Source organism: Frieseomelitta varia, unplaced genomic scaffold (genome assembly GCF_011392965.1).
Source record: "Frieseomelitta varia isolate USP_RPSP 00005682 unplaced genomic scaffold, Fvar_1.2 scaffold_976, whole genome shotgun sequence".
Lineage (NCBI taxonomy): Eukaryota > Metazoa > Arthropoda > Insecta > Hymenoptera > Apidae > Frieseomelitta > Frieseomelitta varia.
The window spans coordinates 218,343-235,469 of record NW_025110785.1 but is presented as its reverse complement, the minus strand read 5'-3'; the positions used below and the strand labels follow the sequence as shown (position 1 = coordinate 235,469).

At 38.8% G+C, this 17,127-nt stretch overlaps 1 protein-coding gene across 3 annotated transcripts in view; it reads right to left on the bottom strand.

The window, feature by feature from the left end:
* The window catches only part of LOC122538232 (beta-3 adrenergic receptor-like), a 63,930-nt gene that overhangs the window by 12,632 nt on the left and 34,171 nt on the right, over positions 1-17,127 (bottom strand). For all 3 annotated transcript variants that reach the window (XM_043672132.1, XM_043672133.1, XM_043672134.1), the window contains exon 2: positions 2,447-2,694. In XM_043672132.1, coding sequence (XP_043528067.1) covers positions 2,447-2,548 — 102 coding nt within the window. In that variant the 5' untranslated portion in view covers positions 2,549-2,694. The remainder of the gene's footprint in view (positions 1-2,446; positions 2,695-17,127) is intronic.

Genomic DNA, 17,127 nt, shown 5'->3' with positions numbered 1-17,127 from the left:
TCTCTCTCTCTCTCTCTCTCTCTCTCTCTCTCTCTCTCTCTCTCTCTCTCTCTCTCTCTCTCTCTCTCTCTCTCTCCTTCTTAAACGTTACTTCTCCCGCCTTCATCTCTTTACAGCGCGAAACAACTACGGCTGGAGTAAAAGACAAATTTATTCGCCTCGCTTTAATCGTGAAATTTTCTAAACAAACATATTGAATTCAAATTACGTAGAGATAGTTTCGTGAATCGTTAGATATTGACACGAAAGACACGCAGAGTATGGCATATAGAATATGTAGAATATACACGTACAGAATATTTTGTAGAGAATAGAGAATATAGAATATAAAATATAAAGAATTTCATCAAATATGGAGTTGATAGTGAATTTTACGAAATATATACGCCGACACACGCTACGTTCAAAATTGAAAATTCCTTCGCATTTATATATTTACATTAAACGTCACTTAAATCGTCCAGTCTGTTTCACAATCGAAAGTTTCACTCCAAAAAGAAGTTCGATCCGAAAGAGGGGATTTCACTTGGCCGTATACATTTGTTTGAAACGGGAAAGTTTATTTACGAGAAACAACGGGGTGGCAAATGTTGAGGCAAGGACTCTCGGAAAGCAAAGGAACGCATTTTGCACGACCTAGTTCGCCGGCTGTCATTCAACGTGTCCGGTCCTCGACATTATATCGAAAAGCATGCGATCTTTTCAAACCACCGAGCGACCTCGCGTTGTTCAAGCTGCCACGGTCAGCTTAGCGGCACCCACGAGAATGGATCGCGTAAAAGCATAAGGCCATTTCGAGGGTGGTCACTTCCCTTCCGCGCGTCTCATTTCTCCGTCGAGAAATATGTCATGCCTCGCGAGAAAGGAACGCGGTGGCCTCCCATCTTTCTCCATCAAAAAGGAAACCGCTTTAAAAGGGATTAGCCGCTATTGGAAAAATCGTGTGGCTCGAATCGCCCTCCCCCCCTCTCCCGTGAAAAATCCATCCATCGTCGGAGGATCTCAACTCCGTATTAATCTTAACCCGGGACTGGGATTCTACAATTTAAAAGAGTTCTTTGGAAATTTCTGTAAGAGGATTAAGTTCTCCGTGCCATTTTATATTCCTTTATAATCGTGAAATTGTAATCGTCGCTGATATCGAGACGACTTCAGCTGATCGGGATTTCATGCCAATTTTCTCTTGCTAACTAGAAGTTCTTCGGTGACGAAGAACTGGGATAAATGCCCGCCTGAAACTGTGGACTATCATTCGACAATTTTTAATTAACGAATTCGATCCAACAACGGGATAGATGTTTATCAGAGAGTCGTATTCGAAAACAAACGGCACTGAAACAAACAAACGTCCTGGCTCGTTCGTAAAATTAATCAGATGCTTAGTTGCATGAACGTTTGTGAGGAAGCAACAACAATGGTAACTCCTAACTGGATCAAGACGCATTCAAACATAGATATAGCGCGCAATCAGTTTAACAGACCGACCAGAGCGTATTCCAGACCGATACTATAATTGCTTCGATTCTGTACGGGGGCTTTCAATTCATTAAAGAGTAGTCCAAACGCTTTTCTAATTCAATCGGGAACACGCCGCGATTCTTTGGTTAAACGCCTATGCGATTTTGACCGGGCTATTATTCAAGCCGGAAGCTAATGAATTTTCGTCAATTTATCGCGCAGCTTTTCATACGCTATCAAACTTCATTGTACGCCCTCTGTCCCCGACGACACAACCGTCGGGGAAGACCGATAGGCTATTGAATAATTCCTGTAGTGTCAGTGATCTATTGTCCGCAAACAACCATCGTCTCGCTCTCTTACGTGAAAAATATTCGCAGTTGGAAATCCTTTGCAAGTTTAAATTCTTCTACTTTTTTCTTTTTCTTTTTCTTTTTTTTTTTTTTTTCTTCGAGAATAATTGATTCGAACAAACTCGAATCTCACCTCGTCTCAAACAAGTTCTCTTTTAAACTTATAATCTTAATTTAGATTGTTTCGAACGTCGTACGAATTTTTCCAGATTTTTTTTTTTTTATTGTCTATGGAAAAAAAGCGTACGAAAAATGTAACAAGCGCTTACACTTAGGGGGTAACAATTTGATAAGTAAGAATTTTTATGCAACAAGATACAAACAAAAATGCGTGGAATACATACACGGTATACACGGAATATACTTTGTACTTTATAAAAATCTTTTCAATCTATAAAGAAAAAAAAAGAAATCTAGGAAAATTCATGCACTCGTTTGGAAGAACAAAGATCACTGATGCAAGACTAATGCACATATTTACAATTGTTCCCAACACCATGCGTCGAATTATCTAACGATAGTTGGACGATGAAGAATAATTTATGATTTGTTAGAATAATAAAGTTCCAGACAACAGAGAGTAATTTACAATTTATCGGGATAATAAAGTCCCCCAAAAGGAGGGGGAGATTTACCTGTTTGCCAAGTCCAAGAACCACGAGGAGCACGTAACCGTTGAGAATAAGACCCAGAGCAGAAACGAGGACAAGAGGCACGCCAAAGGCCCAAGGGACCATTCCTCTTCCCCCTGCCTGGTGGTTTGTTCGCCTTTGAAGATGGTTTCGGAGCAGAACTCGGCGAACACGTCGTTGCTCAGGTGTCGAACTCCTGTTTCGCGAGCCTGTTTCGCGGCCTCATGACGACCATGATGCATCTGAAACACCTGCAACCAATGTATGTTTATCGAAATAACTGAATTTATATACGCGTTCACGTGCCATTCGTATTGACTTCAAACCTAAACGATAATGATTTGGTTACCTCGAACGAATGAGGTTGAGGTTCCACCTGTGCAGCGATGTTGCGATAATTTTAGCAATGGAAGTCGAAAACCGAATTGCCATAGGATATTACAGAACGGCGTATGCAAATGAGCATCGACTTTTTGGGAACTAATTTCCAGGCTAATGGTAATTATTCGATGCTTAGATTGATGTTCCGATTGCGATTGCGCTTCGCTCGTATTGCTCTTGCACAAGCACAGGGATTACCTATACCACTATCAATCAATGATACGTTCGCATGTACGCGTGAGACGATGTTTGCCTCTGCTGATCGCCTTCGTCTCGGTTGAAAGACGAAAATTGCATCGTGAACAAACTCGGTCAAATTGTTCAGATCAATATAAAAATTGGCTGAGTAGGTATATGAAAATTCTTATAAACAGTGAGCTTTTCATATCTGTCATTTATTTTACCAGTGATGTAACGCGATGGCATCTTTGTGAGAGTTAATCGTCAGTAGAACGTTCTAAAATAACTTTTTGTAAGATCAAGGGGGCTGCTATAATTTTTCTGACTATAATCTTTCCATCGGGACCTATTGAAAGAGAATTCCATTAGGAACTCTATATCAAATTGAATATATTATCATACAGACGAAGTACAAATTAGAATTCCATTTAAAATTCAAGGTTTCCTCCTTTTGAAAGAAAGGAACCTGAATGGGAGATTACAGTGGATTTTCGTTTGACGAAAGATTTCTTTCGGGAACACGGTGCCTCGTGAAAACGAGAACAAAAATTAAATTGTTATTTTCGTCCTCTTTAACAATGTTTGCAAAACAACTTCCCTTGAGCACGAAAGTAAAATTATTCGATTATCTGAATAGTGTGTATGTCACGGTTAGATCGAATAATCAGAGTCCTGACGTGTTGTGACGTTTGACGGGTAATCTTTCATTGAAAAGTCGAAACGTGTTTTACAACTCGTTATCACGTTCCTATACACGACGTTGGTATATCGATTCATGAACGAGGTATCGGTTTGGTCAAGGCCGTTACATCTGGACACGAAAGGTCATCGGTTGCGAAGCGAAGTTCTCGATTCACCGCCAAATATGTCAATTAACGGTGCCCGTTACCGCGGAGATACATTGAATAATACATCAGTTGTTGCAGAAACGAATATAGTAACGATCCACTTCCGATGAACATGGAATATTCCATTTTAATCTGGATCGTTACAGCATGAGGAAACGGTATAAGGAAACAGGATGTGGAACGTCTTGTACCACTTCGAAACTTTCGATGAAATAACAGCGAAAATTCAATCGTTTATACTATCGACTTATACTATCGGCAGCACTTACTTCGCGAAATGGGAATGAGAAAGTTTAAGCAGCAAAAGTATAGAAAGGTCTTCCAGGAGATTTTTAACGGATTCGTTAATGTAAGAGTTATTTCTCATTCCTTGCACAAATATATGTGATCGAGAATTTGGCTCGTTTCGAATAAAATATTCGTATCCAGCTTCAAGTGTAGATTGAAAAATAGAAATTTGATTTCAAAGGTATGGCGCGTGATTCGAGCAACCTGAGAATTCGATATAACCCCAATAACTGGTTGAATTTCTCTGTTTCCATTCCTCTGCACAAGTCTGTGCAAAAATACGTGTGCTGCGTAACACTTCGCGAGCAAGTTCGATTAAACTTCAGCTTTGAACCGCCGTGATGTTACAGCGTCAGCAGCTCGAGACTAATGGGATCAGAAATAGAGCCGCTGATAACGGTTTGTCAAAGCGTAAGGCTAACAAGTTTTAAGACTGTCAGGACAGGGACGGGGGTGGCACGCAAGCAACATGGCGCAAACACGATGCGGTATGATAAGTGTTGCTAACGAAAATTACAGCTGACGGCTCAAGGTAATGCAAATGTTGGCTAATCCGCTAATGTCTCCTCGCTGGACGACGCGAGCGGGACACGTTTGCGTTAAATCCTGTCAATGGAAATCATCACGCTCCTCCCTGTTGCTTCTCCAATTCAAACTTGCCGCGAAACTTTGCCATCTCAACGTCAACAAACTTGTACAAACGTGAAACTATTTGACTATTATTCGGCAGGAAATTCCTCCTTTTTCCAAAAGTTATTTTAAAATTAATGGAACTGTGTGTTGAACAGTTCTTGTTGTCAGTTCGTCCAAAATGGTCCGAGAAATATTTAAATAGAATTATCAAATTATGTGTCATCGATTTGTATACAAGCACAAAATATCTGTAGTCAAAAGCAATGAACTGGAATTATTTGCGCTAATATTTTGGAATTTTTGTCGATCCAAATCGGATGATTTCTAAATTTGAAATAGATACGAGACAAATATACAAATCTAAAGAGATAATACTAGAAATTGTGAATCTGCGCCATCTCTGGGAAACTTGGTACCGAATCAAATTTGGTAGAAGACAGTGAATCGCGAGATATATTGTGAGCGAGACATGCACGATACAAAGAGACAAATGAAGAACAACTAACCGGAACGAGAGCGGATTTCGTCGAATTATACGTATAATGACGCGTTCCCCTTGTGAATATTGTTTGCCGGATCACGAGCAGCCAGTCGGCGGCATAATTTGGTTATACCGTCATTCAGGCAGTTCCATTATCGACCATTAGCCGGTTTCAACCTTTATACCGAGACGACTCGCGCCACTGTATACGTATTTCCATCGTTTAGCTCCTTGTTTCAGCAGCCTCGATTGTACACCATGCTCGTGAAAAAAAAGTCGACTCGTGTCCTGAATCTTCGTTGTTGTCAAAAGTTTCTTAATTAATGGGGAAAGCAGATGGAACAGAGGCAAAAAATTCGCGACAGATTAAATCAATGTCGGAATTTCTTACCTGCAAACGTGTTACACGCTGTTTGTTGATAATTGAAGTTCATGCATTTTCTATAATATAGTATCATGAAAGGTATCACTTAAATTTTCCATCGACAATTGAAACTTATTATGCCTCTTGCTTTTTGTGGTTAATATAATTTTAGGAAGCTACATAATGGTAAATGTGAAAATTTCGCTGATTCAGATATTAATTGAGAGAACTGTGAGCAAAATCCAGGATAAATTTTTATCTCGCCATTCGTCTATTATCGTCTAATCGTTTGCCTAAACGAAATAACATTCATGAATATTGCTCACTTCTGACGGATCCGATAAAACGATGAGTCTCAAAAGATTCGTCATACAGTATAAAAAAAGAAACAGGAAAAAATGGCAAGACGTTCGATTTTTCCATACACCATTTGCATTGTTCTTTGGTCGTTAATTCAATCGTGACAGATTTTCGTGCGTTCGATAATACATTTTATACTAATCGTTGAAAGCCCGCGGATAGAGTGCGAAACGAAGATAAACGAAACTTTAAACGCCGGATTTACGGGCAAATCCGCGAAAAGACGCCAAGTCACGCGACATTAATCGCCTTTCGTTCTCGTATTCAACATTTTCCCTCGCGTGAAATTGGAAAATAGTGATTTCCATACGCCTGAAAGGTTGCTCGTCGTGCACGATTTTCCCAGCGAGGGTCTTCTTTCAATTTCCCAAAATTCATGATTCTCTCCGTATCTGAAACGACATCTCTGTCCTGCGAATAAGTTGGAGTGGCTTGAAGCAAACGGCATGAAAGGACGAGGATTAAGGGCGAACAACAGCGATTCTTACTCCAGATGTTATAAAAGAAACGAGCCCTGATTGTGTTTTCTCGTTTTTGATACGAATTAACTTCCAACAATGTCGCCAGACTGCCAAGGATTCTGTGCATTAAAATGTTACGGTCTATTAAAACGGAAACGTTCGTTGCTGTTTAAATCACTCGCTGGCTGCGAGTGAAACAACGTACACACGTATTTATACTGCGCGAAAGGCATTAACGAGCTTTTGTCAATAGGATCGCGAGACAAGGGGAACGCGCTGCCGCTCGAGCACTTTGCCAGCACGCCGTGCATGTATTTAATGCGGTCAATTTTATGGAAATCGGATTCCTTTAATTCAATTTCGACCGAGGAAAATCTCGCGAAACCGTGAACCCGATTCGTTCTGTCCTATTTTTTTTAGACAGTTCAGCCGAAGAGATTCCCGATGGGAAATATTCGACGTAATCTGTTTTAATACTAGAAATTCGGAACATCGCTCAAAAGAGATGACATCGAATTTTTCCACGTTATTTTTAAATTTCAATTTGTATTTCTTCTACTTTCAAGAAAGACAAAAAAAAATAATGGATTAATAGAAAGAACACTGTTTACAGAAATCTAGATCAGATTTGCTGCTGTAGCATACGCAGAGAAATATACTGTCGATCAGGATACCTGAGGAAAATGAGGGCTGTTTATTTGTCATTCGAACTTTGGAAATATTCAAACTTACATTTCCACTATTTTACAATCGTATCGTAAATTCTACTCTATACGTGTTTTAGAATGGAACATAAAGGACGCGAGTTTTTATCACTCCTCTGAATCAATTTCAAATCTTATCATTCCTAAAATTTTATCATTTCGAAAATCAGTTTAAAAATTTTGATCATTTCTGCGTTGTTGTAAATCTATAGAATTTAGAGAAAAAGGAATAAAAATATGAATGGTTAGATCGTTGCAGTGAATATTCGCATCGGCATATAATCCTAGAATGGATTCCCTTAAATACATATGCATATACAATAGTATATGTATGTTTCAACATATGCCAGTAACCAACAAACGCTGCAACGAGGTTTTAGAAGCAATTGCATACGTTCTCTAACCGCTAACCAATCTTTCCGAAATTCTCATCGATAAACTCGTCACAAATATCCAAAGTTGTTCCCAATTTGTCGAAAACAATTTTAGGTAGCCAGGAGCGAGATAAACGGCCCCGCTCGTCGAAAGTTTTCTCATTCAAGCTTCTTCTTACTCCGCGGGTAAGGCTATCGAGTGGAAACTGGAGAAACGAAAGTGAAGCTACGCGCTCGCGATAACGCGCGGGCAAAATGAGTTTACAAGTATAATAGAGGATACCATCGTGAAACTCGACGGCTGAAAGCTGAGCTACTTTCCTTCCCGACGAATTTCACCGGCGGATTTAGGTTTCCGTCCGTTTGTTCGAGAACCGAGGGGCAAATTTTAGAAACAAACAGCGAGATAGGGATTCAGTTGGAACAGACTTTTTTCTTTAAAAGGAAGAGGACTTCTGACAACAATGATTACAGTCGTTCAGGTGGTTGACAGCCATGAATTACGTACAAGAGGCAATAAAACAGGGAAGAGAAAACAGGAAACTCTGGCGGTGACAATGGAGTTCCAATAGCGATGACACTTATTAACCTGAATGAGTAGAAACGTTTCTTGTTCAGTAATATCCGTGTACGTTCGATATATTTAATTAAATTTAGGATCACGTTGATTACAGCTTAGGTTAGGGATTTGGATAGGAAAATTTTGCACCGTAATAAAATATCCTACAAATGAATGGAGTCCGCAGTCTAAGTATACAGGGTGATATTAAGCTAATATCAAGTATCTATTTTTGATAAATATCTCTGTAATAAAGCGTTAATTCGCAAACTTCATGTAACATTTTTTTTTTTCTTCTTCTTTTGGCCCCTAGAATAACTTCTCGCAGTTTGACAGGAAGTTTAGGTTGACAGGAACCTAACCCAAACCTAACCCAGGACACCGTGTATAATATAACTTTAGAGATGTTGTTGTTGTAAATCTATACTTATTGACCTTCAATGTGAATTATATAGTACGATTATAATGAAAAATGGAGGGAAATAAAAAATGGTGTTATATACAAAGAATGTCAACAGTGCAATAAAATTCATATTAGAAGAGAAACGTAAAATAGACACAAGGATCCTCGGACCTTCTACGACTTGCGAAATCCCTACGAAAGAAGGAAAGTATACTACCTGAAGACTATAAATGACGCTCGGAAGTGTAAATGGTCAATTGGATTTTATGCAAACTATCGAACAAGTTGCAGCGCTTTTGAATAAACACCTTCGAAATGTGTAATTGTGTAGTAAAGAGTTTCGGGGTGATCAACTTGCACACTCTTAGGTTTTTCAGTATTGGCTTTATTGGATACGGTTCCAATGCCCTTATCCGAAGACTCTCTTTGAGCTCAAATCAGTCTTTTCTTTTTCTGCAGCTTTCAAGCTTCGGATTTCCTCCTATATACTCCCAATTGGCTAAATCTCTGTTTCTAGGTCTTACTGTTAGCCAATTAGGTTGTCTCGAACTCCTACTTCTTTTAAGAACGCGGATACAATTTCGCTGGAGACGACTTTCCCTCAATTGTTGGTGATGCGGCGGGGTTTCTTCCGGGCTCAAGTCACGGAGTTGATGTTTCTCAGGCCTTTCGGCTTGCGTGTGGGCCCTTAGAACCTAGGATTTCAAAGGCTACGACGCGCACAGATGCTATCGTAGCCTTTCACTAAAAACTTAAAATTTTAGCGGACAGTATTGTTCTACGCACTGAAAGAACAGAACGGCTTTTTCAAATAAATGGCTTCCTCGACACGTGTGTTGCAAATTCTTCTAAGAAAGATATAATTCTTCTTTTTCGAACATGTGGCCGCTACAATTATATACAATTATATACATATGTAGGAATCCCAGCTTGAGACCCCAATTTGTAGGAATTTTGATAAAAGATAGTTGTTTATTTAAGGTTAAATAAAAGAAAATTTGTTTAATGATGATTATAAAGTGACGTTTTACACTATTTTCTTAATTGCTAAACTCACTCTCTTCTCTCTGACTTCTCAACACTCACTCTGTTCTCTCTGGCTTCTCGACATTCACTCTTCTTTTTCCTCATCTGCACAAAATTCGTCATTCATACACACATACACACAAACGCATCCACACTATTAATGTCTTAAACGCTAGGCCTGGAGGGCTAGCCATAAACAATCCCAAGTCCCAGGCCTAACTTTTTCTACAGTTTATGGTACACTTGGGACATCTGCAATTGTCGGGCGCGGGAGAAAATTCTGGGCCCTTTCCCAGAATTTGCCTATCCCAGATATATATATATATATTCTTTAGATATATTCTTTATATATATATATATATTCTTTAGATATATTCTTTATATATATATTCTTTAGATATATTCTTTAGATATAAACTTATATAATAAAAAAGTGGAGAAATCTTTTGTGTCAATAAAAAAAATTCCATTTTGAATTCAATCGATATGATACGATTACTCTCTGCAATGAGAACTACGACCCACAAGCTCGAGTGGCATGACAGTTCTCTATCGATCTTCGTTCGCGTACCTTCGTTTACAATTCCAGCCTTTCAGGTTTGTCGCGCAAAGTATTTCGCGCAACAAGTACTCTAGTAGCAAACGACATTTGACCGAGGTTTTTGCGCATTCCAGTAAGACCTTCCGCGTTCTCTCGGGAGAATGAATCCCCTTTCGCGAACTCCTTTCTCCTCCCTTTTCCATTCAACTAACAAAGTAAACGATTTTCACCTCCGTTTCTCCTACAATGGCTTCGCTCGACAAATTTCGTCGTGGACGAATGCCTGAAAGAGGTAAAAGGAATTCGAAGGATTCGCCATTCCTGTAAGTCTCTGTACGTCGAGGCATTGATGGAACCTTCAATTTTCCCTGGGACACGTTAATCTTCGCGATGGATTTCGACGAAATCACGCACTGTGATTTGAAAACAGATGAAACATTAAGAACTTATTTAAGAAATTTAAAAACTTGATTTAGAAGTGTTTTGTAGAGAGGACGTTTTTGTAAAACCAGAGACGGAATTATATAATTATAATAAACGCGAGTAATAATTAAACTGTGGATGTTAATGCGCGAAATGTACTAAGCAAATACGTACTAAGCAAATAGGTAAATATATAATAAACGTTCAATTTTGCGATTTGTATTTGTTACAAATCAGTTGCAGTTGCAATATTATCACTTTCACGATACTGGGGAGAAGTAACAAATCGTATAGAAATATTTTTTAACATTCACAGTCTAATGATAATTGAAAATCAAATACATATCAGTCAGAAATGATCGAAAAATCCCACAGAAGGTTAATACAACGAGACGATAGAAGAAAATTTTTCTACAAACTCGACGGTGAAAAGGCTAATTTTATAAGTTACTTTGGATGTCGTTAATAGTTTATATAAATCGTCCGGTAGGCCACGGCTGCAGGTTCAGACAGCGAAGGCTTGGCGAGAACGAGCCGAATCCTATTACGAAGCGGCGTTCCACTTTATTAGCCAGCACGAGGACATCGATCGAACGGAAAATGGCAGAATGCAGCGAGTTATTACGCGTCCGATCGTACGATGCCCCTTAAAATTCCGAAATGGAGACTGATCGAATGGAACAGGGGCACAACCTGAAGTATGCACGACGACGTTAAACTGTACCCAGTTTGGAATTCATCCGCCCTTCCTTCGACATGCTCTGCAATTGCTCCGAGATCGATGAAATTGCAAAGTATCGTTATCGTACACGTGCACTCGAGTAACCACGAAAATGTGGCCTGCGATCAGCCATCAAGGTCATTCCAGGCATACAATTTTGCCGTGGCTAATTATTCAGATGGTACAGGGGCTGAAGAGCCGAGCAGTGGTTATAGACAGGGATTTAGGAGAGATCCGCTGTCTCTAAAATGCCACTTTGACCGAACGACAATCTCAATTAACTGTCCTTCGACGAGCAATCATTCGAGTCAAGTCTGTTTCTGCAGAGATGATCGACATGTCATCATTGGCTACACGGTAGCTTATTGATCTACGTCTCTCGGTGGAAATTTGTAGCAAAGGGAGCTTTGAGAGGCAAACTTGCGAACAAGTTGAAAGTACAATAAAGTAGCGGTTAGTGAAGTATTAGAAATATTGTAAAGTTGTAAATAATTTTTATTCGCATGTTGCATTATAAAATGTTAAAGTAGATGTAACTTTTCTACAATTTTACACTCTCGAAAAATATTTATACAACGGATTAACAAAACTTCAATCCCATCGTATCGTGTAACGAAGTTTTATCATCTGTACTGTTCTATCTATGCAACAGGCTACGAAAGTTCGCCGGATACTTCGAGTAATTTACATATAATCACACATTAAGTAACTGCTCGCGAGTTTCAGTAGAAACTCACGTGAAGTAAAAGCGTCTTATTAATAATACGGTAACAGCCCCGCGAGAGATCAGCTTCCAATTTAATTTGACTTCAGAACAGTAGTCGACCCTACTAAATTTCTATGATCCGCTTATAAAAGACGATAAGATAAGAAGATAAACAAGCGAATGCTAGACAACGTCCAATTATGGAGGGCTTTCAATTAATTTCAGACTTGAGAAATTCACGGAATTTTCCAATTTTTGTGAAAATCGAGAATTGGGAATTTTTATCTCAAGGACTTACTATCAGATCGAACTGTCTCTGTTTTAATTTTAACATATATATATATATAAAAAGAAGATTCGCCGTAGCCGAATAAAATTTTTTTACTTTGAAACATTTAACAATTGCAAGCGCTAAAAGTTACATAAATATATTGCGTAATAACGTCACGAACAGAGGACTCGAAGTCGGACCCAGGAGAATTTCAATTCTCATTTGATACATTTAGCAAATTGAAAGTGTCGTTCGTCTTATTTCGTTGTTCGCTTTGTCGCCCTTGGTAAAATCTATATTCGCCACTCCTTGAATTCGTCCCGTGACGACAGCGTGTGATTAATCGCGATCGAACGAACAAACCGCTGTGGAAAAATGTTGATGGAACGAGAAGGAAGGAAGACAGACCCTCGCGTGTATGAACGATGGGATTTTTGTGCGAAGTTTGCGGACTGAAAAAAAAAGAAGGGGAAAAAAGGAAGAGAGAGAAAAAGAAATAAACGCCGACGAGGGTCGAGCTGGCATTATCGACAGCCGTGCGCGCAGATCGCGTGATCGCGACGAAGAAAGGGTGAGTTCGCGCGAGGAATCCCAGTTAATGCAAAGAAACGGACGAGAGACCGAGTCTTGTCGGACAATTTGCATCGATCCACGAGGATGAAACGCGTCAGCGGTAAATACGAAATTCCTAATATGCCCGTACTCTGTACGTTACTCGTGACCTAGAAATCGATATCGAGAGCACGCTGCATGCACGTATGTACATACACGCAGTGTGACCGTGAACACTTGTGAGACGAGTCTCATCTCGAGACGCACTAGGAATGTCGGACGTGGTTGAACTTGGTTCTTTCATGCGTGGACCGTGGAATGTATAGAAAATCATATGTATACAGAAAATTTTATATATATAAAAAATTTTCTAGAAAATTATATATATATATATAGAAAATTTTATAGAATATTATATATATATAGAAAATTTTATAGAAAATTATATATATATATAGAAAATTTTATAGAAAATTATATATATATAGAAAATTTTATAGAAAATTATATATATATATTTCATTTATATAGAAATTTTTAGGTAAAAAAAAAATCTGCAACATATCATAATGCACAATATAGGAAATTCTGTAAGATATCCAAAATACAATTCTTTCAGATAGTATTTGTTGTGCGTAAAACAATGCATTTTTTTAAACTTATATTCACAATATAAATTTGCGTAGAAATTAAAAATCCATGAAATGTTTTATATATTTCTATGTATTACACGCATCTTCGTAATTTCCAATTTCCCATAAACGCATGAGAATCTACGATCTATTCATATTTGATCCTGCAAGTTAGGATATATTATACGTCGTTTTGAGTTTTTTCGCGTTATTGGATTAATGTTAATAGTAGACTGCGAATATTTGCGGAACATAACTTTCCCCTTATGGGCTTGGGGGGGAGGAGGGGGTAAAATAAACTCAGTGTAATCCCTGTGTGTCGTAAAAGGCGATTAAGACGGTAATTCATTACACGCGGGGTATCTTCTTGTTATATCTTTTACTTATCTAGTGTTAATTTCACTCCTTATTTTAGTTACGGGAGATACATTGAAATTTGCTCTCTATTTGCTCTCCTACTCATCTCAGCTTAACACTTTTTTCTTAGTAACGCGAATATTCTACAATTAATGCAATTTCTCAGAATAAATTCTACATTGCACTTCTCTCGCCGACAGTTTTAGTGACGAGACGTTCTCTTCTTCTCCGTGTTACTTTGCAACGAACCTGAGATGAAAATGCGAACAGGGAGCATTAGGTACATATTTTCAAACATATTTCACCAGAATGTCTGAAATTGAATCTAAAAAATTAGAAAGACCATCGCGATTCAGTGAAATTATTACAGGACCATTTTATATTGCAACATCTGTTTTTATTATAACTGTATTTTATATTTCAACAGCAAATTTTTATTACTCTAGTTTCCAAGGACTCTCAGAATTTCCTCTGAGAAAAAAAAAAAATTAATAATTTCCTATTTCAACCTAATTTTTTGAAAATCAATTGCTTCTTAGTTCCGTCGTTCTTTTAACAAGCCGACGATATATAAACGATCGTAGGTATCGTTGAAATCCAAGAAAATTGATCGAATGAAATAACGTGGAAAAGGTCAAAGACCGATCGGAGGAGGGAGCAAGATAAGTGTGCACCGACATAGAAAATGCCCTCTCGTCTGACTCCTGCAATATTAACCCTTAAAGTGACGTTCCCCTCTCGAAGCTCAAAGAGAGATAACCGATATATAATGCATCGCAATGGAAATAAATGAAAATTCGAGGGACCCGGTTTCGTTGTCCCCTTGTTAACTGCAGTAACTTCCACCTGCCAGAGAGCGTGCTAAAAATGGCCACGAGTATATAGCGGCCGAGTTTGAAAGCCAATGGACGACAAGGTTTCGGTTGAGCGTGATTGACATACGACTGACAAAATGGTAGCTCGATTCGGAAAGAATTCTCGGGTCTGATTAAATTGACGTGGGGAAAGCTTGATAACACAATATACCGTTGTTGTGCTGTGGAAATTCACAGCGAGGAAACTCGATTGGCGACGAAGTTGAAAGTTATAGAACATCGTTAATGTTGAATTAGCGTGACGAACCTTTGAGTCGGCGAAAGCTACTGGCGCAGTAATTATAGTTATGGAAGTTCCAGATCGGTACGCGTTATTGGTTTAAAATTCGCACCATCCCCCCCCCCCCTCTCATGTCTCTTTTCTTTGTTTGCTCTTTTTTAGGAACTCGCGCGAAGTGTAGAGTGTCTTTTGAATTGACGATATAATTGGTTTTGAGTGAAAACGTCACAAAATCTCGTACTGTTAGGACTGTGACAATGGACAATGCTGACTATGCTTTTTCCAAGATTCCTCTGGGCCTGGTTATCTGTCAACGATGATCGGATCGTTCCCAGAATTTACGAAGCCCTTTAAAATCTTGGCTTCCTGGTACAGCGTCTGCAGAATGTCTTTGTCTGAAGTGCCATTGAAACTAATTGTGACCTAACTTGGGCGGCCCATTTCATAAAGTTCTGCGCCTCGGAAATCTGTTAAGAACACACACACACACACACAAACACACACAGATTGTGTGGTCTTAATACGTGTGAAGAAGCTTTATTCTGTATTTTGTGGCAATTTACTGCGAATACTCCTATATTGTGAGATCATGAAAGGAAACAGAGAAACGTGGTTTACATTTATTAATGAGCATATTTATTGCATCTGAGCTTAACGTCAAGCCTTTGTAGTTCACTGAACAGATTTCACTGTTTAGGGGATATTTAATACTTAATCACAAAATGTAATTTGTACTTTATTCTATTTATTCAGATACATTTTATTTTATTTTCAAAGTGAACCATAAACATTCTAATAAAATAATCAATGAATCGCCAAGGGTTTATTAAATTGTCAATCGTTTGAAAGCGTTTTCTTTTCTATTATCGAAGATAAATTGCATCTTTATTTTTCACGTTCGTCGATCAACTTTCTTTCAACGAAGCTACGAATCGTTCGACACGTTTGCAACGAAGCGCGAAAATTATGGTGCAGAGCAAAAGCTAGGTAAAAATCGCGTTCCCGCAAGTATTTCATCGTCACACTCTTTAATTTGATTTGAGATAAAAAAAAATCGTTCTCCACGCGTGTCCGTGCATTCTAATACGACGATCCTTCGGTTCCATCGAGCGCGGCAATTACCCAAGAAAATTCACGCCGTTAATGTGGACGAAGGATGAAAATGAAAAAGGAAAGAAATGGGAAATAATTTCACTGAAAGTGACGAGGCGATAAAATGAAAAGGGTGCGAAACGTTAGAATGGCCTTTAAGTGGTCCTTATGACTCTTAAAGTCCACAACTCGACTGTATGAAATCTTTCTAACGATTCTCGCGCTCAAATCATCACGTTCCGCCAACAACGATGAAAATATTACCATTTTTTTTTTTTCTTTTTTCTGTTCACGGTTAGTTTAGAGTAGAGAATGTTATACATCCCTCTAGGAGACGTTCACGACATACGTGCAACGCTTGCAAGGCCGAGAACTGTGTTCTTCTCTTTGGTGAATTCAATAAACTCTCTCCTGGCTCGTGTTACCTTGGGAGACAGACACCCTTCCGCGCGACAATCACCGTTTGCCACGTGTTTCCAAGTGGAAGTCTTTCAACGGCGCATCCTTGGAGAGATCTGCGTGGCAGGTTTTTTTTTACGCCGAGAATGGCGTAATAACCTCTTGCCGATCAATGAATGGAATTTCAGAATCTGGTTTTCTATTTCTGTCCCGTTCTCTGTTTCCCTTTCTTTCCCTCTGGGTTTTCTTTCTTTTACTTTTACATATATTTCACAGAGGCGTTCACAATGACGTTTAGTCTGTGTCTTTTACACGAACTATGTATTCACGATTCAAATTTATTTTATTCTCTGTAACACGCCCGATATACTTCGTAATACGAATAACTTAAAATCTAGAGCAGTAAGTGACTAACTGAATATTTCAGCAATTTCAAGTTTCGATGTTAACGCTTTTGTCACGGAGTATTTTACTTGAGAGATACAGCGGAAAGTCCATTATGGTTGAAGCACGCTGGCTTTCCAAGGCTCCGCATCACCTAACTCCTAATGTCATATATTTTTCACTCGCGCCGCAACTCCTTGACAAGAAAAAAGCGAAGGGACGTTTGGCTGTAACGTAACAAATTCACTCTCGCTCTCGTAATATTTCATTGTTGTTCGGATCGCCTTGCGTTTCCTTTAAATTCAAGTAACAACGACGTGTGCGATGTACAAAGAGATCTTACTGAAGCTAATGGTTTAAAAACACGTGGTTAAAACGTCGAGGGTATTGATTGCCATAAAAAAAAAAATTGACGATCCGTGAGTTTTACGACGGAACAACGTACCGAG